This window comes from Branchiostoma belcheri, unplaced genomic scaffold, assembly GCF_001625305.1.
Source record: "Branchiostoma belcheri isolate BF01 breed outbred unplaced genomic scaffold, Haploidv18h27 scaffold35, whole genome shotgun sequence".
In the NCBI taxonomy this organism is placed as follows: domain Eukaryota; kingdom Metazoa; phylum Chordata; class Leptocardii; order Amphioxiformes; family Branchiostomatidae; genus Branchiostoma; species Branchiostoma belcheri.
In genome coordinates this window covers 1,635,516-1,661,624 of record NW_017803965.1, presented here as the reverse complement: position 1 = coordinate 1,661,624, position 26,109 = coordinate 1,635,516, and the positions used below count along the sequence as shown (strand labels likewise).

At 41.0% G+C, this 26,109-nt stretch overlaps 1 protein-coding gene across 1 annotated transcript; it reads left to right on the top strand.

Moving 5' to 3' along the window:
* Window positions 1-1,150: 1,150 nt before the first annotated feature.
* Window positions 1,151-24,094, top strand: LOC109475847 (ophiophagus venom factor-like). Its single transcript, XM_019776649.1, has 38 exons — window positions 1,151-1,342; window positions 3,702-3,868; window positions 4,185-4,385; window positions 4,681-4,733; window positions 5,015-5,032; window positions 5,273-5,404; window positions 5,699-5,741; window positions 6,070-6,157; window positions 6,615-6,714; window positions 7,179-7,409; window positions 7,985-8,182; window positions 8,604-8,798; window positions 9,268-9,459; window positions 9,931-10,077; window positions 10,512-10,586; window positions 10,827-10,944; window positions 11,233-11,527; window positions 11,742-11,970; window positions 12,343-12,555; window positions 12,931-13,039; window positions 13,473-13,574; window positions 14,102-14,290; window positions 14,728-14,812; window positions 15,213-15,372; window positions 15,598-15,675; window positions 15,845-16,013; window positions 16,532-16,746; window positions 17,445-17,603; window positions 18,165-18,224; window positions 18,513-18,811; window positions 19,257-19,347; window positions 19,848-19,925; window positions 20,390-20,492; window positions 20,635-20,724; window positions 21,095-21,184; window positions 21,693-21,776; window positions 22,334-22,475; window positions 23,109-24,094. The coding sequence occupies exons 1-38, from the start codon at window positions 1,284-1,286 to the stop codon at window positions 23,248-23,250; spliced, it is 5,199 nt and encodes a 1,732-aa protein (XP_019632208.1). The 5' UTR covers window positions 1,151-1,283; the 3' UTR covers window positions 23,251-24,094.
* Window positions 24,095-26,109: the final 2,015 nt, after the last annotated feature.

Here is a 26,109-nt window from a genome sequence, read left to right as displayed (position 1 = left end):
AAGAAGGAAAGGATGAATCATGCAAATGTTAATATGTAACAGTCTTCATCCATGAACAAATATCAAATTTATTGTTGGGCATGCCATGTTCTGTGTGTTCAGTCATTTCCAACCTTCCTGACAACTTAGATTTCGCAATAAAAGCAACTTTATTTTGCCTTGTTTTTGTTTGCATGCCTGGATCAGTTTTGGAACTGTAGAGAATCAGTTTGGTCTCATTACTAGGGCCACAATAGACAGGTCAGCTTTGTTTCACAACTTGGTCATAAGAGTAATCAATTCAGTATGGCCTAATCTGCAAGACGTATTCCTACATGTAGCTGGCTGTTACTTTTGAAACTGCCTACACAGAGTTGTGTATAAATTAACCCGGCTTCTAGCAGCTCAACGAAGGACTGCTTGCTGCGCCTACTACTGCAGTGATTGTTTTGACCGCCATTGGGCGCTTTTGATCAGTGTCTCACAACCTGTTAGATTCGCTTCGTGGTTCCTTTAGTAAGTTGCAATTAATGAAATACAAATGGACGAGTTTTAGAGGAAGTATGTGTTGGCGGCTGAGAACTTCCTCTGGGTGAACAGTTCTGAACCGTAACGATTTTGCCGCTAGGCATTTGCTTGGAAATTAATCCAAGGACCCGCTAGCTGCTGGTGCCAAAAGCTGTACGTGCCAGTGTGAGGCCTGTAATTTCCAAGCAGATATTTGGGGGAACCGAAGGCCGTGGACAATAACTTCATGGGATACCTTTTTCCTCTTGGCTTATATCCTCACGTTCTTTTCTGCTCTGCTCACATATCTGTTTGGAATGGGTTAATGCTACTCTCCAAGCAGAGGTTTGGGATTTGGCTTATTTTTGGCCTGTTTTCGGGCTTTGGGGGTTTCTTCTTGCACTGGAATTTTTTTACGTTGGTTTGGCGTAAAAAATTCCTGTAAACACGCCAAAAATAAGCCCCAACCCAAACTTCTACTTGGAGAGTAGGTTAATGCCCTTTTCTTGGATGAATCTTGGGTCCGGGGAGTTTCCTGGTACTGGTACCAGTCCCTTCGTGCACACACGGCACGCACAGCCGGGCGTATTCCGACGAAGTCAGCACAAATATCAGACCAACGATCACGCCTCCCGCTTCCTGTTTACCATTAACTTACTGCTGACTGTGTGCTGAGCTGGGTAAAAGACGCGGGGAAGAGTTCCGCCTGAACATTTCGGCCAAGAAACTTGGAGGCGGAGCAGGCGCCTAGTACTTGTCCCGGTCCGTGTTGCCGAGAGTAACCAAGAACAGCTACGATGATTCGTGGTTTGGTGTGTTTATGTCTCCTATCCTCTACTGTGCTAGGCCAGCAGGGGTAAGTTGTACAATTACTTGTCAGTACAAGCGATTTTCTTCTAATATTTTATAATAGGGCATCGTATAAAAAGTCGAAGTACAGATTTTTATGTTTGTATCAAACAAAGACACAGACAAAACCACTGTCTTCTCAGCTCGATGAGTTGTGTCTAATGTTGCGCGTTTCTCTGGATGTGATTTTTTCATGTCACTGTTTCCAAAGTTCAGTCTCGAGTGGTCTCTGGTCTGTTTACCGTGTCTGTATTATGCGCATTTGTTCTAGCCTCTACCAGGCTTCGGGAGGCGGCTAGAAAGAGTACTCTAGTAGTAATTGACATGTTACCTCTCTCTTTGGCCAATTTCTGAGTCTTCCGACCGCCTCCCGAAGCCTGGTAGAGGCTACATTTCTTCACTTCATTGACCTTGTCAGGGAATAGAGATCAATAATGATTAAAAAAAACTCAAATTGCTGAGAAAGAAGAAAACATAGCTCGTTATTTCAGGCTTCTCGTTTCTGCGATACAGAGAAAACTGTAACGTTAATTGTTGCAATTGTGAGAATTGGATCCTCGTTTTTTCATAGCATATGAGTCTCCGCAAATTTGCGGAGAGGATGTAGGGCTCGGGCGCTATAATAGGTTTGGTAACCAGGCTAAGCATACATAATTGTGGGAACTCTATACTACTTGCCACAGACAGAATCCTATTTTCCTATGCCATAGGAAATATTGCAATACGGTAAAGTTACTAGTCACTGAATGTGTTTGTTGGTCGCAACTTGATGACCGCCAGTAACCCCATCAAGAAAGAAAATAGATTGACTGTGCGAACGTTAGCCTTGCACCTTGATCATGCGCGCGAAGTACAGTACGTTATGTGTCCTATTAATGCTCACTTGATGGGGAATACAGATAAAAAAGAATGTAGCTTCAAACTAGTGACTATTTCCAGGTTCCAAAGCTTTGCAGGTCCAGAAAAAAAAAATCACGGACGGCCTCTGAATATTGTGAACAATTGAGGTTTACTTTCGTACAACATATCATAACTTATCTAACGTTAGTATTTGGCAGATTTTTTTTTACGAAACACCCATAACAATTTCTCAGGATTGTGCACCTTTTTTTTTCGTCGACTTAACATGTAAGGTTAAGGTCTTGTAGCGCCAGTTCAACCAAGAAAGTTTTCTGTGGATTCACAAGATCGATTAATCTTGATACTGAGGGTGCACCCCTCAGGGTGGAATGGAACGGTCCCATATGGTACTTGGCCCCTTCTCAGAAACCAAAACAGGATGAGCCTCGGCACTCCAACGCCGCTTCCAAGTCACGTTCTAAGACTTCCTTATCGCCAGGTAAGGGGTTTCTGGGGAACAGTAGCTTCCTGTCGTCTTCGGAGGGACGATGAATGTAGAGGGAGGGCGAAAAGCCGAGATTTGAAGGTCCTTGACTTGATGAGGGTCCGGGGACTTTCCCAGTACTGACTCCAAGGATCCGATATAATTTCAAGACTTTGATTTGTGCTGACGTTACGATGTTAGCAACAATCGTCCAAGTCACAAGATAACAAAGATTAAAAGCAGCATGATTTTTTAAATAACTTAACGTTGTTTTTGTGGTCTTCGGGTTTTTTATTTTGTTGCCTTCAATGGATAGAAGGGGTTGGTAGAAAATGCAGTTCAGTCCGATCGGCGGAAAACGCAGTCTAGCCAGATTTGGGGGCAGTCCAGTCGTTTCTGCGTGTAGTAGGGGCTATTCCATTTCAAGTGCTGAGAGGTTTTAAGTGACTTGAAAGGGTTTTCAATGTTATAACCTATAAAAGTAAAGTGACATGGTGATGTAACAACATCTGTTATGTATGACTAAGACTATTAAATAATATTAGGAAGAAGTATGTGCTTCATGAATGATTTAGCAACAAATTGAACAATGCTTAACATTGAATTAGACTGCGCCAGCTACGATTAACAGTGACTTTAAAAAATCTTCCTACCTCTCACAGAAAAGGCACGCCAACCCACTTTGGTACTTTTGTGGGTTGGTGGAAAAAGTGGTCCAGTCCGGAAGGTGGAAACAAGCTTGCCATCTGGTCGTGGGTCTGACCAAGAGCCCCCTAGCAGAATATGGAAGAATTGCAAGCAGTCTGATTCGGATGTGTTACGCAATTGCCATTCATCAAAACATGGATTTTACTGATTGGCTACTGTTATATCGGGAACTTCATGCAAATTTATTTGTTTACACCAGATTCAATAACATAAAGGCAACGTGTTACTTAAAGTGACAGGAACCTGGAAGCAGATTTGGCGTATTGAAAGAAATTGTCATCCCTGGAAAATCAACTTTATGCATCCTAAAACTGTCTATCTCTGTTGTTTTCAGGCCAGCATATTTTATTTCTGTCCCCAACCTGCTGAAAGTTGGTACAGAGGAGACTGTGTCAGTCAACGTCTTCAATGTGGCCAACCCTGTACGGGTGAAGGTTTACCTTCAGGACTACCCAGACAGAAAAACCACCTTCTCACAGGCAGAGGTCGATGTCAGCCAAGGTAAACTCAACTTAAATTATTCTCACCGTTTTCCAAGTACAAAATGTACAATTGAAGTAATAAACAATGTTGACCAGTTAATCATTATGTCAGAAACCTTTGAAAACTTTTTGCCACTATTTAGGTTTTTTCAAAATGTCTTTATATTTTTATGTGAAGTTGACATTATCATGCTGTAGTGTAGTGAAGCCACATTGCCCAAGTATAGGGTATAGCTACTAGAAAACACCATACTTCACCTCTCATGAGGATGACTAAACTCAACACATCACAACAAAATTGATATTACTAATCATAAAAATCTGTTTGCCTGAAGATGAGCCCAGTCTGGTGACAGTGAGGGTGAATCCTGACAACCTACCGGAGAGCAGGGCCACCAAGCGTTATGTCTACGTGGTGGCCAAGTCCGACGATCCGCAACTCACCTTCCAGAAGGAGGCACAAGTGCTGCTGAGTAACCAACAAGGCTATGTCTTCGTGCAGACCGACAAGCCTATATACACTCCCAACCAGAAAGGTAGACTTAATGATGCTTCACTAATGCCTAGGAAAGGCAACTAAGGTTGTGTTTCCTGTTTTGACCAAACCTAGAAAAAAAAGCTGACCCTAGCCATTTTTTTTAAAGAAATAGTTGGAAGTATCAATTAATAAATAATGTGTACCATACATATAATAGTGATTGTAACATTTGGGAGGTCAACTTGTAAAGGTGTTAATACACACTCCCCCCCACTTGCATAATTTTTCAGATTTCTAATTGACAAATATCAAACAAATAATTGTGATAAAATTTTCCTCTTTGTGAATTGCAGTGAAGATGAGAATCATGCCTCTTGACCAGGACATGACCCCAGCAAGCCAGCCTGTGAGTAACAACAAAAACATTCCTAAAATGGAAATGTATTAAAATTTGTTTATCTATTTGAATTTCCTACAAGGTGCATACCAGGTACTACAGTAGTCTTTCTGTTCATCAAGCAACATTATGACACATGTCTGTATGAAAACATGAAAGCCATTTAGTATCACCACACTGAGAAAATTTATTGTCCTTGTCAAAATTTGCTGTAATATTAATATTCCAACAAAATATTATTCACAAGAGCTGTGGTTGATGTTAACACCCTTTTTTCCTATCTTTTTCAGGTAAAACTGGAAATTTTGGTAAGTCTGTCTTTACTTTGCACAGTGAGAAACAATTTCAAAATGTGGATAGGAAAATTTATTGTTTAACAGTTGTACAAGGTACAGAGTATGGCATCTACCCCTTATTGCTGTATAAGAAACATACTAAGAGACTATTCTATCAAAGATGGGATGAGAATGTGCCTTTTAAAATTAATTTATCTCTTGTTCCATTATCTTTTGACATGGCACCTTAATATGTTTAATCTGTTGTTTCAGAATCCCCAGGGAATCATTGTTGAGCGGAAAACCTTCCCAGGGTCGGCAACTGGCTTCATCGCGGAAACCTTTGACTTCCCAGCATTCCCCCTGTTTGGAAACTGGACTGCTATTGCCCACTATGGTCCAGAGGTACATAATGTAAATATAATCCCATAGGTAGGCCATACGGGTCAAATTCCGTTAACCCTTTAGAAAAGTATATGTATGCTTCAGGCAAAGCCTCAAGTGCCAAACCTCTGAGCGAAATTGTCAGAGTGTCCTCTGTAAAATTAAAAAGAACCCAGGGCTAACACAGTACAGTTATCGAGAAGAGTAGGGGTGACCTAGTGTCCAGGCTTCTTCTATTTTTACATGTAATAAAATTTAATATACTGTACATGTTACTCATCATATAATGGATGTTATGATGTTTCCTATTTTTAGATGCAGCTGAATGTATCTACACAGTTTGAAGTCAGGGAATATGGTAAGTAGAAAGACCCTGGGCTTTGACATATTATTTTTACTTCATGTCAGACGTGCCTACCATGTGGAAATAACTTTGGAAATACAAGCAAACATATGCAGACACACCAGAAACCAAATCTCAGAGTCTGTATTCTGTACACTCTGGAGGTAATAAGCATAAAAACATATGTATTACATATACAACATGTAGTACATATATTGCAAGCATCTACAAAATGTATTGTGATATCAGAGATAAAGAACACTTCATTCTGTATCATGATCATGTCTAAGAACAGAATCGTTTACATTAAAAATACATTAAATTTTTCACAAAATTCTTTCAGTGCTGCCCACCTATGGTGTGAGAATCATCCCGTCCAATCCCTACATCCTACCTGAGGATGATGTCATCAGTGGAGAGGTGGAGGCACTGTAAGTCATCATCACCATATTCAGGGTTCCAAATATCTGAAATATCCACTCTTGCACTCGTTGTGCAAGTCGTGGTTTCTGTTCCAGACTTGTTGGAGATGCTAGGTTGCCTGGTACACACTGGCTATCATTTATTGTCATATGATGTGACCTTTTAAAAGTTTACAGCTTACGGCTTCTGAAATACACTCAATGACTGACTCACCCAACATGTGAGTGATACCTTTACAGGTGGCCTGGCTTATTAGGCTTACCTTCTAAAATATACAGCCGGTGTTGACGGCAAGCTAGCTTTTGGCTTACATTGTAGGTTGCCCAGTATTACAGCCCTAGTATGACATAAAACCTGACGTTTCTCTAATACGTTTATTAACATTTTGTGTTTGAAAACTTAAATTATGTAACTTATATATGATAATAGACATATGATGGAAATGTTGTTCCATGTGTCTTTCAGCTATACTTATGGAAAAGGTGTGGATGGTTTCCTGGACGTGAAGTTCGGTATAGTTGACCAGGAGGGAAACAGACAGCTCTTTGCACAGCTGCAAACAGAGGTGACATACATCACATATTTATCAGGAGTGCGGAATCCAGTAGTAACGTGCATATAAGTCCAGGGGTTAGCAACCCTGCCTCTGGACTAAGAGGTTGGGATTTTGAATCCCGGGTTGTTGTTGCTCACCCGACATGCTACTATAAAGGGTCGCAGTCCTTAGGATGGGACATTAAATTGTGTCCACTGTTCATTGTGCTTGTTGAAAAGAGCTAAGTAAACGGAATTTCCCCGAACATTGAACATTGAATGAAAACCAAGACAAATCTGCGTTTCACCATTGCACAGTACATTCTGCCAATATGCTGAGTAATTGAAACCTGCTAATGTTTCTTAAGTATGAATGATTGCATTTGGAAGTCATTATGATGTAGTTATTGCTGTAAGAATGAAAAAAAAAACTTTTAGTAGCTTAGCATCAAAAATATGATCACCATGTAAATCTCTTTTTCATCCTTTTACTAGGTGAATGATGGATTTGGTTTCTATGAAATCGACACACAAAGAATCAAGGATCTTGACCTGTGGTTCCCTGAAGGCAGTCGGTTGTACTTAGAGGCGTCTGTGACAGAAGAGGCAGGGGGTCTGCGAGAAATGGCGGTTCTCACATCCGTCAGGTTTGAGACATCACCGTTTAAGATTGGCTACGACCTGACAGCGGCGTATTTCAAGCCAGGCTTACCATTCCTTGTCAAGGTATGTGTCTGTAACAATAGCAGCTAATCGATACTACGTGACTGCACATATAGCAGCATTGTAACATTGTACTATGTGACTACATTTTTTGTACCTATAGCCGCTATGTACTATGTAACTGTACCTATAGCAGCTGTATGTGTGAGTGCACCTATACAGCAGCTATGTACTATGTGACTGTATTTACAGCAGCTGTATGTGTGACTGCACCTATACAGCAGCTATGTACTATGTGACTGTACTTACAGCAGCTGTATGTGTGACTGCACCTATACAGCAGATATGTACTATGTGACTGTACCTATAGCAGCAATGTATGTGACTGCACTTATAGCACCTATGTACATGTACATTTGTGACTGCACCAATAGCAGCATGTGACTGCACCCATAGCAGTTATGTATGTGACTGCATTTGACTTGATTTGCATTTGCTGTAATCTTAAGGGGAATTTTGATTACCTTATTTTGAGACAGCATAAAGTATAGAATGCAAAAAAGTTAATCTGCTGCTAGTCAGTTCAGTTACAAGAATGTCAACTTATTCAACATGTCTGTACAATCACTTTTTTTCAGCTTACTCTGACGTATCCGGATACCAAACCAGCCGAGGACATTCCAGTCCGAGTTTCCGCCACTGCGATTATTCCCGGTCAGGACCCTGTCGTTATTCTGGGTCGTAACAACGAGCACAACAGCGACACGACCAATCAGTACGGGCAGGCCAGCTTCACGGTCGACGTGCCTCCAGGAACACAGACATTAACTGTCACGGTGAGTTGGAAAACAGAAAGGTAGAGTATTGGAAGTATTGGAACAAGCTGGTACGTTATGTAGGGTTTCTTTTTCTTCTACGTAGGGTGGTTGACTTAGAATCTTAAGGTTTTGGCTTTGAATTCCTAGCAGGAAAGTTATGCCCTTGCAAAAGGCACTTAAACCTTTTTTCTTACTCGGCTCAAGTGACATTGAGTACCAGTCCTATAGTTGAATCATTGTGTATATATATGAATGATTATGCTGACCGTTAAACTTTTGCTTTTGATTTTAGCCTTTGTTGAAAATGTTTTTTAATGTTTTGCAGTCAATTTCTGTAATATTGCTTCTTCAAGTCAGTCTTCGGGCTGCGACTGTTGATGTAGTTGATGTTATAATAAACCATTCTATATGTCTCAATTTCAATGTGTGAAAACTGCAGGCCAAGACGGAGCAGGTGGGTCTGCCCCCAGCGCACCAGGCGCAGGAGGATTACGAGGCCACGCCGTACCAGTCTCCGTCCGGGAGCTACCTCCTGGTGCGCGTGCTCCAGCGCGGTCCCATCCCCGTGGACGAGGCCATCGACGTGGAGGCGGTCGTCACCAAACAGAACGACATCCAGAGCTACAACTACATGGTGAGGTCACATCTTATCAAACCTTGATGTTACTAATTTACTTAGTTTGGTCAAACTCCCACTCAAACCAAATCTGAAAATGTGCTAGGGGGCCCAAACTAATGTCACTTCTTCACTAGCTCAAGAGCTCATAATCTACCATCCACAATTTGTGACTCTAGCATGTCCAGATCATGAGATATCAAAACCGGAAGTTTTCCTGCAGTACCCAGGAAAGCCGCCAGTTTGGGTTCCCAAAGGACAAGCTTGGATGCTACAATGTTGGGTTGTCTAATGTAGTGTCCAGTCAGTTTCATTCTATATATACATATAAAACATATAAAAATCATGATATACATGTACAATGTAGAAATGATAAATGACTTTTTCACTCTATTACAACCTGCGGAAACACACGGACACAGACATACACACGCAGAGATACCAAAAACAATACTTCCATTTTAACCAGGAAGGCCTTTTCTCACAGGTGGTGACGCGGGGACAGGTGACGCTGCAGGGGAAGATCGTACGACAAGGCGGCGTGCTGAAGACGATAACGTTCCGTACGTCTGCGGTGATGGCGCCAATCTCGCGTCTCATCGTGTACTACATCAACCTTCAGGGGGAGGTGGTGGCAGACTCCACCCTACTGGAGGTCGAAAATGTCTGCAGAAACAAGGTAGGGCAACGGATGATGCAAAATAGCTGCTTGTTAGACATCCAGGTAATAAACAATTAACGCCAAAAAACAATAAGCAACTAGAAAGGTAGCATAAGCAAATGCATAATGTTTACCTTTGCATATGGTCTGCTCTGATAACTCTTACTCAAACACATTCACATATATGGTGACAGAAGTCTAAATCCCTCCTACTATAAAATTGCAACATTATGTAACCCAACACCAGGTCCAGGTCAGTGTTTGGAATGGAAGAAGAAGAAACACAGCAAGAGCAATTTTGAATGTTTTCTTTGGTAAACGTAAAAGCAATTTAATATGATTTTGGAAGTCTTGAAATTAAAAGTCTTTGGTATGACTCGGCCTGGGTTTAAACTCTCATGACCTCCTGCTTACAAAGCTAGCACTCTACCCGATTGAGCTATTGCACCGGTATATTGCACTGATATCATTACATGAATTTTTTTGTAGGTTACCGTGTCTTCAACTGACAATGTAGAACCACAGGAACAGGCCAACATTGAGGTGAACGCCGACCCCAACTCACTGGTGGGACTGCTGGCTGTGGACCAGGCTGTCTACCTGCTCAATAACTACAACAGACTCACTTCTCAGAAGGTGAAGCTAAAACTTTATGTCTTGGGACAAATCATCAGTTTAATTTTTACCAATAATATTTCTCCACTGAATGACAGTTGCTGTCCCCATCTTCATATTGTATGACTATTGACTAGCCTTAGTAGGGTACTAGAATTCATACTTTGAACAAGTCATGATCATAGTCACCCCAAAACTTTGTAGATTTCATTGAAAAATTGCCCCCCCCCCCAAGAACTTTTCAGTGCCCAAAACCATTGTTTGTGTTTGAACTCTTTCATTGTTGGGTCTAGGCACAGGCATCAACTGTTGCATGTTATCAATGCATTAAAGAAGAGTGCAATAATTAAAATTTTTATGATTTTGATAATTTTTATGATTTTTACAGTTTTAACAGTTTTAGTAGTTTTTAATATTTTTAATAATCTTAATGCATATTTTGTATCACATATTAGATGTTCCAGGCCATGGCTAAATATGATCAAGGATGTGGCCCAGGAGGGGGACAGGACAGCGCAAATGTCTTCAAGGTAAGAAACAGAGCAAGAAATTATCAAACTTACATGTACCAAAACAAAGGGACATAGACACGCAGCTTGGCCGACAAAGAGAAAAATTTCAATCAAGTCGCTTTTCCAGAAAAACACATTACTTGTTGACTTCTCATTGTGACCAGTGAAATATTCAATAATGGATTTTTATAGTTGTGGACTGGAGTACAGAATGATTTTCCTCTGTGCATTTTAATTCCCCTTTGTTATATTTCCCAGGATGCTGGTGTAACTGTGCTGACCAACACCCAGCTGTCGCCTGCAGTTCGCAGCAATGCAGGCTGTGCAAGTCAGTCACGCAGGAAAAGGGACCTGCAAAACTCACTGGAGGCAAAAGGTGACAGTTATTTGTCCATCTTTAAGAGATCAGGTTTTGCCATGCCAACTTGATTAGTTTCTTCTTGTTCTTTTTTCACCAAAAAGTGAATTACAAAATTATACTTTGGACCAGCTTTACATAATGTAGCCCAAGCTGCTAGCCTGAAAAAAAGATAACACAAAGAGAGACATTAGATTAAATTTGCTGGTTCTTGGATTAAAAAAACTGCATAACTGGAAAGAGCATAACCTTACTGGCTAGAGCCCTGGTAAAAACATTTCAATATCTTTTCTACCCATTCTGCAGTAATGGAGTACAACGAGACTCTCCAGCCTTGCTGCATGGCAGGCCAAAAGTGGGATCCTCTGGGCCGGTCCTGCCTCCAACGTGCCAAGCTGAACTCCACGTCGCAGGACGAGTGTTACTTCACCTTCCTGACGTGCTGTAACCACGCACGCAGCCTGCGCCGGCTGGGACGCGGGCGTGGCCGGATGGGAGGCGGCGGCGGCCTTCTCGATATCGACATCGACGAAGACGAGTCACAGCTCGTCGCGCGTACGGAATTCCCAGAAACCTGGATCTTTGAAGACGTCCAAGTGGAGTAAGTAACACCAGGTGTTGCATCTATGACAGATAAAAAGTTAAACTTTACATGGAAGGACATACAATGTACCGGTACATGAAATTTGTTGCAGTATGTTCTAAGAATAGGATGGTTTCCAGGCTAGCAAATAAATGGCATTGTGTTACGGATAACAATAGTTAGAGAAATAGTTGAAGTATGAAGAATGACCTTGACTTGTCTCCCTCCCCAGCGATGGAGGTCACGCCGTTGTTCCTGTGACAGTTCCGGGCAGTATCACCACCTGGATCATCCAAGCTGTGGGCATCTCCACCACAAATGGCATGTGTGTGGCCAAACCCTTCCGCATGAAGTCCTTCAAAAAGTTCTTCATCCATCTACAGCTGCCGTACTCCATCATCAGGGGGGAGCAAGTTGCCGTCCGCGCAACGATATTCAACTACGACCAACAGGACCTGAGGGTAAGGACATAACCCTAACCCTCCCCCCCTTCCTGCACCTATGTACCAGGTGCATTGGGCGGTCCCCATCTCTGTTTCAGACAGTTATGAGTTGTGCAATCACTGCAGCAGGGCACTAGTCCTCTGGTAGGGGTTGGTGGAAAGCAACGTCCAGTCTGATCGACGGAAAACGCAAATCAGACTGGACTTTGTTTTCCGCAGATCGGACTGGACGTTGTTTTCCACCAACCCCAGTGTGTGTTTAGCTTCCAGAAAAATTATTTGACAAAGGGTAATGATAAGTTCATGGTACAGAAGTGACCATAAAAAATAGTGAACATAAAATTAAAGTATACCTCAAATTACATCTGTAGCCAATTCTGTTGTCTACAGGTGAATGTGTACCTGCAAGGTGTGGAGGGTGTATGTTCTGGAGCGAGGGCAGGAGAGAGAAGCGAGAGGAAAACACTCTTCATCAAGGGCAACGACGCTGCCTCCGTCCTATTTCCCATCATCCCTCTGGAGGTCGGAACGTTTCCGATCCGTGTTCTCGCCTTCAGCACTGCCGCAGGAGGGGACATTGTCGAAAAGTCACTACAAGTTATTGTAAGTATTAGGGCCCATCTCAGAAGTACTTTAAGTCATTTTTCTTTAGATCTGAAATTATCCTTTTCTTGTATTGGGGCCAGTCTCACATTCTTGAGCATTTTAATTCATTCTCTCTAGATCTGATATTATTACCTTTTTCTTGACATTGATATCACCCTTGATGAACCAAAGCTATAATATTATTTTGTAAATATAAGATCTGTTAGTCTTCAAAAGTATGCCCTAGACACAGTGGATCAACAACCTATTGCCCCAACGGCCTCAAAAGGCTATGGTAATAATAGAAAATTTACCAGTTTGTAATTATCTTAGATAAGAAATGCATTAATATGATCAGTACATAATTTTGTGCGACCTGTTTTTGTATAACAGCCGGAGGGAGTTGAGAGGAGGTTGGTGAGGTCCATCTTCGTGGATCCGAAGGGGCGAGCACGAGACAGGAAACGGGAGGGGGAGGAGGAGGTGGCACTTCCTACTGAACGTGAGCGTTGCTTTAGATTCAATCGCGTAAACATTGTTTACATTTGTTTGAGAAATATGGCTCAGTATAATTATATTAGACTTCCAGGTTTGAAAAATAAGAACGTTAAAACAACAGATCCAAGAAATAAAGTTTAACAATGCATCGGGACTGTCTCAAGAATCTGTCCACCTGTTTGCTTGTGGACAAATGTTTCACCCGACTTACTGAAGAAAGAATTGCCTCTGAAAATGTGTTGAATGACGTTTCAGATTGTTTGAAATTCAGATGTTAGATTGCAACATTTTATAGCCTTCAAATAAAAAAGGCTAAGGCCAATATATTCTAAGTTGGCATTTTAGCCACTGTTGGGAAGTGGACACTAGTTTGAAATGGATAAATACCAGGCTACAACATTATACACTTCTATGTGAGATGTTCATTGTTTCCACAGATGACGTTGACCCTGACAATGGACTACAGTTTGATGTTGTGGACGTACGCCTGCCTCCAGAGACCATTGAAGGATCAGAGCAATGTGCCGTCAGTGTCATGGGTCTGTAGTCTCTTCTTTTTTTCATGATTCATTTCAATAGGCTCTTTTGGTTGCAAGTCATACACACATGTATAGGCACTAAATTGCATGACTTTCTTCACTCCACCCAAGTGTTATTATAATACTAAATGTGATCACCAATTTGACTGGCGAGGTAAAAGAGGGATGGGCTCCACCTTCCAATACCATACCCTTGACACAGTGAATAACAACCCACCAATAAGGGGAGTACTTTATTTACCTGAAACCAATTTGTCATAACATGACTTTCCTCACTCCACCCAGGTGTAAATGGGTACCTAACTTTGGTTGGGGAAAGTCGTATTGAGGTCACCTGGTGGCGCCGAATGGCAGCCGGCCACACAGACCCTTGCAACAGTTCTACAAAAGTGTGTGGAGCAAATATGTTATATGTATCATGACTGTGTATCATGTGACTGTAAACCCTGCATCAACTTAGTGCTATAAAAGGCTGCGATTGCATGGGTAATGTTTGACCAATAAATCATTTATTTCTCCATGACTAGGTGACATCATGGGCCCAACCATCACTACCACCATCGGGGGCCTGGGAACCCTCCTTCGCCTGCCAACGGGCTGCGGAGAACAGACCATGATTAAGCTGGCGCCCAACGTCTACGTCCTCAGCTACCTGCACTGCACCGATCAGATCACTAAAGATGTGGAGGAGAAGGCATACGACTTCATCAGGCAAGGTGAGGTGGAGAAAACTTTGTTGACCCTGCATTTATCTATCACCGTAAAAACCTACAAGCAAGTGTAGTGCTTGTAGAATGTAAGACAGTTAGTCCACAATGTTAGTGACACTGCTTCTGGTCCAACATGTTGGGAGTTCGAATCCTGGCTATTGTCACCATATGTGCAACCTGTAATCTTGGACATTATACTGTATGGACTTCATATATTTTTAGTAAACACTGAGATATACAGTACTCATTCAAAACAGTGAGCAAAAATGTACTCAAAATTATATATAATGCACATGTAATTTCACTTTTTAAACTTGGCTACATGGGTAAATATGCTGTAGCAAAACTGCATAGTAGTATATGTATTAGAAGCTAAGATAATGAAAAAGTGTCATGTTTCATCCTCATTTTTTTATCAATCCAATATAAATCTAATATTCCAGGCTACAACAGACAACTTACCCACAGGCGAGCTGAGGGGTGTTTCTCTGTGTGGGGCCAGAATAACAGATATCCCTGCAGCACTTGGTAAGCAAAAAATGGGGCCAGGTCAACATTACGCTATGCCATTATCTGGTATACCGGTATTATATACCGTAAATCACTTCATATTTGTGGTAGCAAAATTTCGCAGTCTGAGAAAGTGTAACTTCTCGGAACTACTAAGTATACATTCGTGGTGGTGGCAGATTTAGAAGAAAGAAGGTCAGCAAATTATTTGATTGTGGTAATAATAAATTTACGGTACAGAAGTGACCTAAAAAACGTGATTGTAAAAGTACTGCAAATAAGAGTGATTTGCAGTGCCAGTTTTCCTCCTATTCTTCTGTTTTTTGGAGTCTTACTAGAATGTTACATAAAATGTCTGATGCTCTGAGAACCGACAATGAGTTGGCTTTAGATTGAATGTTTTTGACTTGTTTTCCAGGCTGACAGCATTTGTGAACAAAGTGTTCTGCCAGGCTAAGAAGTTTGTCACCAGTATAGATGAGGAAGCTGTGTGTAAAGCCACAGAGTGGCTCCTTAGCACACAGAGGGAGGACGGAGCTTTCAAAGAGGTGTACAAAGTCCATCACAGGGAGATGACGGTACAGACATTCACTTAGACCCTGTTCACACTCAAAAAACAAACTGGATTGAGTGTCTAGTCGGATCAGAATTCATCAATCCAGATAATTTTTTTGTGTGTGAACGCTCAAATCGGTTCAATTTTCTCCAATTTGAATCAACCTTTTTCATGTGAGAAAAATATTTGTTCTTTTGTTTTCAACAGAACTGTAATATCTATGATTTTCTATGACTATTTACTGTAGGGTGGTGTACAGGGAGATGCGTCTATGACAGCATTTGTGCTCATTTCTCTGCTGGAAAACTGTGAATGCCCCATAGCTGTGAGTATGGTTTCTTTCAATGGGACTCATCAGGGACTGTAAACCATTGCTTTGGTTTATATTTATCAGTTAGTTTATTTTCTTCTTAATCCTTTTTGCTAGGCTAGAAAAACTCTCAAAATTACCTTGCCCCTTTCATTTTCTAAATATTTTTCGTGTTCTTGGACAGGAACGCAGCATTGCGATTGAGAGAGCCACCTTGTTCCTAGAGAGACAGCTAGACAAGCTGAAGCGTCCGTATGTCATCGCCATAGTAACGTACGCGCTCCATTTAGCCGACAGTCCCGTCAAAGCTGCCGCCAATGAGAAGCTCAGAAGTATCGCCAAGTATGATGAAGGTAGTCTGAGGAACTTGGTTGTTTATTCATTTATTTCTGTTTTCATTTAACAGGGTGAACGCACTTTTGTAGCTGTTTATGGGGATTGAATCTCTTTTGTTGATTTGTACTAGGCAGCATAGATACATAGTATTTTCGCATCAAATTCTGGGCATATATATTGGACATGTCAATTGTTTGACCAGTATTTAATCCAGTTTTGCTAGCAGTAAGGTTATACAAATTCTTATGACTTCTGTATTTTTGTAGTGTTAATGCGGATATGGGTAGTATTACATTATTTATGCCTGAGCTCCAGGAAGAAGAAGCAAATTGAACGCATCAGTAAAAAAGGAGATCGAAATAAACCAAACCAGCCAATAACTTTATGAATTTGTTCATGGTAGGTACAGATTTCTTTCAAGCACCTTGGTGTAATTATTACTTTGTATTATTTTAGTCTGAACTCCAGGAAGAATAGTAATTGTGATGTGTCACTGTAAAAATGGAGTAAGTTTATGAATACTTGTTCATGGCAGGTACAAACTCCCGTTACTGGGAAGCTGACGCCTCCAGCCTCGGCGGCGGGCAGCAGCCCTACTGGTACACACGGAAGCCCAGTGCCATCGCCGTGGAGACGACAGCGTACGCACTGCTGACACAGATGCACATCGGAGACGTCCAGTACAGTAACCCCATCGTGGTCTGGCTCACTCAGCAGCGCAACAGCGCAGGGGGCTTCGTGTCAACTCAGGTGAACAATATTCCTTCATTATTCATTTCTTCATTCAATTTATCCATCTATCCATTAACTCAGGTGAACAATATTCCTTTTTTCCTTCATTTGTTCATTCAATTTACCCATCCATCACTAAGGTGAACAGTATTATTCCTTTCCTCCTTCCCCTCTTCCTCCATTCATTCATTTATTCATTCAATTTATCTATCTATTAACTCAGGAGAGAAATGTTCCGTCCTTCCTTCAATCCTACATTTATTCACTATTCACTTTAGTATAATGACTTACAAGTTCAAGAAGTGGCAAAATGAATCAGTTTAGCCCATTAGGCCACACTATCTTAGTTTTATGAATGACATCCTCTGAAAACCCCCAAACTAGTGGTCACCAGGCAAAACATGCTTCTAAACCACAACAATATGTGAAAAGCTTGTGAATTTGTGGTAGTATATAATTCATTAAGCAATGACAAGTCAGCCACATTGCTAGTCTTTTGCGGCATTTATGAGTTGGCACTGTACTGAGTTCTTGAGTTCTGTGGAGCTTTGGTAGCCTAAGTGCCATCCTCCGTAGTGACCATTGGCCTCCAGGCCAGAGCCTTAATGGAGGTCATTTTGTTTTTGAAAACAGGCCAGAATCAGTGAGCGTAGATGTCATCCATCAAATTAAAACAGTGTGGCTTTATCATCATCAGAATGATTTCTCCCCCCCAGGACACAGTGGTTGCCCTCCAGGCTCTGGCCTCCTACTGTGGCAGCACCAAGGTCGACCCAACACAGTTCACCTGTCAGATGACCTCCGACAACGACCTGGACTATAACGAGGAGATTCACGTGGATGAAGACAATGCCTTGATCAAACAAGAAAAAACTGTGAGTAGAAAGTTGAAAGAAAGGAAGCAACTGTTTACAGCTGGCATGCTTCTGACATGAAGCCTGCGATTGATTGATTGGTTGATTGATTGGTTGATTGATTGATTGATTGATTATGTAAAACCTACCAGTAATCACTTGAAATCGTGAATGATACAGTAAACAACTTTCTCCCACAAAATGTAGTGGCAGGTGTTGTTATATAAACTAGTTAATCATCTGGAGAATTTAGTAGGATTCTGACTGAATATCCAACAAGATAACTCAAATAAGGATGCGGTTCTAGGATTTTTTTAGATTAAATGTCGTTAGCAAAATTTGAGACCAGAAAAGATAGAACAGCTATTCCAAGTAACTTATTGCAAGCAAAGATGAGAAGGAAAATTGCTGAATTATATATATTTTAGTAGTACTTTGAAAATCCAGTTTTGCCTTCCTGAAATTGTATTGGATGCCATTAGAATGTTCTGATTTAAAAGTTTGTACCGGTATTACTGGTGTATTACTATGAAGTACACATGTACAAGTAGACATCATGATTCTAGAATACCTTATTTCCAGGCACCTGTTGGAGGAAAGTTGTTCCTGAGTACAAGTGGGACTGGCATCGGACAGATGCAGGTATGTACTGAACAAAAAACAAGAACAGGACAGCTCTTTGGGGGAGGTGGTTGTTTGTTAATGGGAAATTAGATTAGCTTTATGGAACTGTAGTTTATCTACCAGTAGATACTATACTTTGTTTCTTTGTACCAATCGTTGTGCAATTACTTTGTATCTACATGTAAATCATTACACTTACATTGTATATGAAAAGTAGATTATATCATACCTGAACCAGTAAAATTCCCTATATTAATTTTGAAGTTTTATATCGTAATGATGCTAATTGATATTTTTGTCCTGTAGGTGGAGGTTCGTTACCATACGCCGGACGTTCACCGGGAGCGCTGCCTGTTCGAGGTTGTCGTGACAACAGAAGAGGCGGAAGGTCCAGTGGAACCCGAGGAGGAACCCGAGGACGGGCAGGAGGGAGACGAGGACTACCCGGACTATGACGGAGAACTGGACGCACGGGAAAGGAGCGCGTTCAGCTCACGGTCCCGGATCGGAGGCTTCCTGCAGAACCCGAGACGGTCGCGTATTGCGCGTCAAGCAGAGGACGATGACCAAAGCCAGTTCTTTATTCGGGTTAGAGTCTGCACCAGGTGAGTATCGGATTTTAAAAAATCCCGAGTTAGTCCCAAGTACATGTACAAGTAGTTGTACTCATATTCATAAAGAGACCCTTAAGTTATTCAATTGATGACTGTACAATCCTTTCTTATAACAATTTGAGACAAAAATTATCTTTTAAACATGTTTAGACTTGGTTATGATAATTATGATTATATCAGCTGAAAACAACTCTTGAGATGCTATAATACTGTAAATCACAATTTCTTGCAGTACTTTTATATTCACAGTTTTCGCTGTCACTTCTGTACCACAAATTTATCATTACCACAAACAAATAATTCGCCAACTTTCTTTCTTCTTTACCTACTGCCACTGCAAACATAGTTCCATGAACATGCCCATTTTTCTCAGTCTGTGAAATTTTGCCACCGCAAATGTAAACATTTACAGTAATTATTGATGATGTTGTTTCAGCTACCGAGGCCAGCGGGCTGCATCCAATATGGCCATCATGGACATTGGTATGTTCTCTGGTTTTGAACCAGTCAAGCAAGACCTGGAACAGGTAATTAAATCATTGCATATACAGCCATTGAACTTTTAGGGACTTGAGCATAACAGTTACTCCCCAAAAATTGTCTTCTGAAAAATTTTAATGGGGAATTGTTTTATTATAGTCTTGACAAAGACTATATATTAAACAACATCCAAGTAACGTTAGTCCATTAACATACATACATGTACGATATCTTCTACTTTAAGAGATTTCTAGTGCAGCACCCACAGGTATGCACAGTTTAAATATGCAGGAGTTGCATTCTAGATTTGCATTTAGATGTATAAAGAATGTATTTTTGACGGTGACAGATATATAGTATTACGTAGATACTACACATGGTAAAATACTAGGCTTGTGATTCTAGTTTGAAGCTTGTGTGTTACGCCGAAGGGAAGTTATACCAGCTATACCAATACAGATACAATTTGCTTAAACTCAAAGTAAACTTCTCTGACAAATAACCCTGTTGTAGTAATGTGTTTGTATGTCTTATCTGATGTTACTAGCTGTTGAACCGAGCTGGGGAGAAAGCTGTCCAGCGTTATGAGACCACAAATCGAGCAGTTCTGTTGTACTTCGACGAGGTAGGCTAATGTTCAGTACCATTTTAACTCTTTACCAACCCTGAGGGTAGCCTTTGCTTAAGAAAGTGCTTAGCACTACTAGAGATAAACATAGAGCTTTGCACCTAATTTTTAACTGTGGGTACACTGGTACGCCTCTTTTTTGCTGTATGGTTATGTGTACATGTAAAAGTACATGTACTATTGCACACTAACACAGCCTGTTCTTAGTATGAAGTCATATTAAACTTTGTTGTAGTACTTAAAGATTTATATTTTAAGACTAAGATTAATACGTTAGCTATACAATTTTATATTCAAGCTCCAAAAAAGGCTGTAATATTTGTAATGAGGCTTTGCTGAATTCTGCTTACTTTTATGCCATGCACCCACATTATTTTCTATGCAGAATGGATTTCAAGCCCTGTCGTTGTGTTTTAACTATTTGAAGGTAAAGTTTGGTGATGTTGCACATCTTTTTCCAGATTACCTCAGAAGAGATTTGTGTGAGCATTCGCTTGAAACGGGTGATGGCGGTAGGGGCTGTCCAGCCTGTACCAGTCAGTGTCTATGATTACTACCAACCAGGTACTACTACCCATCATATGAAATTTTTCAAATTGCACCTAAAATTTTTGCCAACGTTCAATTTGGCAGGTACCTGAAAAAAGTATTTTGAGCCCTGATTGTAGCTAGAGTATTCATAATCATTTGATAAATCTCTCTCCAGATGATGCCTGTACGACATTTTACCATCCCAGCCAGGGCAGCCCTCTGTTAGCCACACTATGTGAGGGCAGTCAGTGTGTCTGTGCTGAAGGTAAGATATCACTCATTACCTATCAAGAAGGTTACGTGTTAGTACACCATATATAGGTTGTGGTGCATGTATTCATGATATTTGATAGGTAGGGGTTGGGACAACAAAGGTCATGGTCAATTATGGGCACTCTAGCAGTTTTATTAAGTACTGCAGCAGGGTACATGGGTGTGGTATCTTGTGTTGTGTCAATCTGTCCAGTAGCTTGAGTAATTGTTTTTTGTTTATCTCATTAGTTAGATGTCTAACCTTCATCTACATATGCCAAATTGGGCTTGATATCTATAAAACACATGGAAAAGTAGTGAGATAACACAAACATTCTCAGTATGGTTTCACACTCCTTATTTTTTCCCAATGCCTTACACAGGGAAGTGTCCCAAGGAGACCTCCCCTAAGAAACTGAGGGAGTTGACTCAACGAGACCTGGAAGAGAAGGCTTGCAACGACCTTGACTACGGTAGGAACAGTCTTACAAAGCACCTCATTAAATGTAATGATAGGTCAGGCAAAGAAGGGGTTTAAGTCTTGGTAACTAAAAACGTATAGTGCCACATATAACACTCACACACTCACTCACTCTTTTGTTTATTGTCTGTTGTTCCCCATCTTCTGAGGGTTAGACGTGCTTGCACACTGATGCTTAGGCTTGATGGCATTTGCCTCTGTCCTGTGGGTTTACGTTATTCACGTTATGTGACACAGATTCAAAAGGTGGTTACTCGGAATTCATTTACCACAGAACTGATTATGCTTTTCCAATGTACTAAACCTTTTTCTTGTTCTCATAATTCTTGTCACCAAACATTGTATGACAAGAATTATCACCCTAAGTATAGGTGACCCAGTAACTTAAGTGACTGGAATGCTGTACCAGTGAACTATGAACTGAAAGCTAGTTTGCCAAACAAGTTGGTTTTTGGGGGACTGGAAAGGCATTGTCTGACACAAGTGATTTATGTGCCCAGCTTTCAGGGTCATTGTGATGGAAGTGCGAGAGGAGGGCAGTTTTGACCGGATCAGCGTGATTGTGGAAAGCCCCATCAAGAAAGGTACATCATTTTACTGTACATGTCTGCTACAGTCACATGTAAGTAGAGGATTGTAGTGTGTCATGGTCTACTGATAAGCAATTTTGGACTGTAAGGTGGTAAGTTTCAGCTAACAAGTTAGTTCCATGAAACTAAACACCAATACAGCACAAACTTGTCCTTGGTCCTCAATGTCATACAAGAGCATTCAAACCCGCCTGTCCTTGGTGCTGAACTGAACACCATAGAAAACATACTCACCTGTCCTTATTACTGAACACTACTGAAGAACAATCAAACTCACCTGTCCTTGGTGCGGAACACCATACAAGAACATTCAAACTCACCCTTGGTGCCGAGCACTACTTTGCCCATGAATGGCTTAGTAGAAACAGCAAATTATGAAACAAGCAACCATTTTCCATCAGCAGCATTGCATTTTTCTCTCACACATAGACACAGAATGACAATAAAATAGACTTTGAAAATCCAATTCTGCTGTCCTGAAATTGCATTGGATGCCTTTTAAATGGATGCCTTTTTGAAAAACATGTTTTGTACTTTCGTACCACCTTCAGGACTGGATGATGTGTTTGAGGGAGAGGAGCGCGTGTTTTGGAAACGAAAGACCTGCTCCGGCCTTCAGCTTGTAGAAGGGACCACCTACCTACTGATGGGGAAGGATGGGACCAAGTACACCGATGAGAATGGCTTGGACAGGTAACAATTTGGGAATTAACCCTTAGCACACTGTAGTAGCCATTTGACTACCCTAATGGTTATGCATATAGGTAGCAGGGGAAGGGTTAAGGAATAGATGAATGAGTGAATGTACGGAGGTTTAAACATAGCTCTCTACCAAGGGAGAATATTTTTTCTTTCTAGGATTGATATACATGTACATGTAGTCTGCAGTTCAAACGATAGCTGCATTGAGGAGCTGTCACAAAATTTGATCACCTCTTAACAAGAACAAAAGCCTACCTATCATGGAACACCTGAGAAGTGTCCAAGACCGTTTAAGCTGTCCTGTGTACAAAACTACTGGTAAAAATTAATGGCATGCCTTAATTCTTTCATCTTAAAATGGATGAGACAGTAATGTTGTATAATTTCTTTAGTGTAGTGAAGTTGCATTGCACTACAATACAATACTGGAAGAAGCATCCTCATTTCCTACCAGTGTGTTTATTTTTAATCTCAACTGTATTAGTAAAATACATCATGTGCTACATAGTCCTTTCTACTTGTAGCTCCAGCACAAACATAAATGCAATACAATTACAGTTCAACACATGGCTCTAGCTTAATCATGAATGTTGCTAACAGCCGCGGCTTCTTTCTGCTTCCCAGCTTCAGGTATGTGATCACTGAGCAGTCGTTTGTGGCCGAGTGGCCGACTGGGGACAAGGCAGCGAGGAAGAAGTACAAGCGAGTGGTGGACAAGTTCCAGCAACTGGCAGACAAGATCTTCCTGCAGGGATGCACCACATAGACCAACATCAGTTTGTTCCCAAGGTTGATGGCAAGCAGTTTCAATTTTTGGACCATTGACACCGAATTCTCCATCTTTGATACAATTTGATCATCCTATACTGATACTATAGGTTGATTAATTTTTTAAGTGGTTTTTAATTTGCTGTAGGAGGAAAATTGAGATTTTTTTTCAGTACACGAATTTTAAATGCACTGTTGAAACAATCCTGTAGGATACAGTAGTATATTAGAGCCATTTTTGCAAAATGTCGCATATTTGTAGAGGAGATAGCCGTCACCAGGAAAAGTGCAAAAATATAACCAGCAGAAAAATGTGAAGATTTAGTCGTAGATCATAATCATCAATCACAAGGAAAAGTCTTTTTTTTAGTCTTCAATTGAAGATTTCCATGTATATTGTTTTCTGATATAAATGTTCGTTGAATTATGTCAATGACCATTTGTTTTTCTAGCTTTCAAGCTTCATGATCAAGTATGCCCTATGGCTATGCTCCTGTATTTTTGACAGAGCATCTTTGCTAAGAGAAGGATGTAAAGAACAGAAAAAAGTTTTCCCTGAAATGTGCAATTTTAGAGGCATCAAGGAGGTTACAGATCCAGCTTCCTTGGTGGAACAAAAGTTATAGAAATATTGTGCAATGTTGTGCATGTAGCTATTTTTACAGTTGGCTGCAGAATTCTGCAGCAATGAAAATATGATAACAGTTGATAGTGTTGACCATAGTTGATGTTATGGTAGTTGGCCACAGATCATCTCTTATCATTGATATTGAGCTCCTCTGTATCTTGTTGATATTGAGCTTTCTGCTGTTTATGCTTTCAATAAATACACTTGACAAAAATTGTCTACCTTTGTTCTGTTCTTGGTCATGCTATTTAAACGAGTAAAAATATCTCATTTGACTACATGTGTTCCTGTAATTGTTTCATCCTTTTTCAATATGCCTCTTATCTTTCTAAATACTCAATGTAACTTTGTCTGGTGTCATTTGAACTCGAAATTGCTAAGAAAGTAAGAGACCCAGCCGAGGCGAGGCACGGTGTTGCACCTTGCCCTTGTAACTTTTTTTTGCTGGGCCGAATTAGGGTTTTTTACCGGCCATTTATTGTAACAATTGTTTTCCTGGTAGCTTATTTTCCTGTTCTTCCTGTCAGCCTTTCTGACTACTGTCGAATTTAATAATAGAAACCGACCTGGTAAAAATGGCCCGCTGTGCGATAATGGGCCTGGGCGGGAGGGGGACTCCCTAAGCACCGTAGAGATCCCGAGGAGCTCCCGATGGTATAGTTACAACTTACCAGGCTAAGCCGTGTTGCTCAGTATATCCTCTTAATACTCAATAATACAGAAGGCAAACGACTGAGATGGTTAAGACCGACATATTCCGTGCAAGTGGACGACATTTAGGCGACACCCTCGATGAAATACTCGGCCAAAAAGTCATCGTGTTAGAGGAGTTATGTCCTCGGGACAAGTGGCAGCGCCGGCCGCGTGAAATTCCGTAGCGTCGGCCGTGTTTGTTGCACCTTGCTACAGTCTGATAGCTCTGGCTTAGGGGTGTTTTGCTAAGTCTCTGTTACCATCCTTCCAAGCATAGGTCCTTCTGACAACCCAGGCCTTTGAAACCAACTTGGTAAAAATGCCCGGGCGTACGCAGGGGTGCCAAAGAATTTATCAGAATTTTACGGAATTCATACGATCTTACTAGGAAAATACGAAGTTTACGGAATACACACGATCTATTACTAGAAACATACGAAATTCATACGATCCTTACTAAGAAACATAAGAATGTTACGGAATACATACGATCCATACTAGAAACATACGAATTTTACGGAATACATACGATCCATTACGCGGAATACATACGATCCTTACTAATTATCACAACTACAATACTTAATACATGGAACTGATGGCGAGTTCAGCACCAAGGGGAGGTCCACACTAGGGGATCCTATTTAACAAATAGGGGAGGGGTCAAAAAGTTTCCGTTATAGACAGTTGCTGTGGCAGAAGGTATCCTGATCGTTTGGTTTGGCATGGAAAACAAATTTAAAATTGTGTGACGAGAATTAATTACTTTTGATTGGTGGCTGAATGTTGATGGTTAATTATCAAGAGCAATAATAATTAATAACGTTTGCACCCCTATGCAATGTCACACGTGGTACGGTCCGTTCGACCATGGTTCAGTGCAGCTCATCTGTGTGACGGACGTTGTCTTGCGGCGAATTCTCTCCAACTTTTGGGGTAAATTTTCGGCTTTTTGTCCGCAAATTATCCGTCCAAAGGGTACAGTACATCGTCTGAACGTTTCCAGGTCGGAGTTATGCCGTTCTTTGGATGTTTGAAGGAGAAAATTCGTGTTTCCTGGCAGGGCGAAATTTGGAGAAGAAAGGAAAATGGCGACTGCCATGGCGGGAAGGACGGCGTGGTGCTGACAAGATTCGTTCTTGCGAGGTAAGACAACAAACTATCTTCTTGAATGTACATGTGTGTACTTCCAACAAACCTGTAGCAACAGACCACGTTATAATTTGTTATGTTAACCTTTATATTCCGTAGGAATTTGCGTTTCGTGGAACGCTATTTTCGTACACGTGGTGTGTTACTGTTAGGTCATATTATTTTTGTACTTGAGTATTTTTGATAGGGAGGTTGTTTTTTGACTATCATGGTTTTTGGGAACACTGGATAGATTTCTTCCGTATTGAGTGGCATTGAAAACAGCTAGGAGCAAATTTCGCTGCTAAAAACGTTTTGTTTTGTTGGAAATTTCCACAGTTTGGTCGGTGAACACCTTTTGGAATGTACCGCACGTGTGCATAATGAATTTAAACCCACTCAACG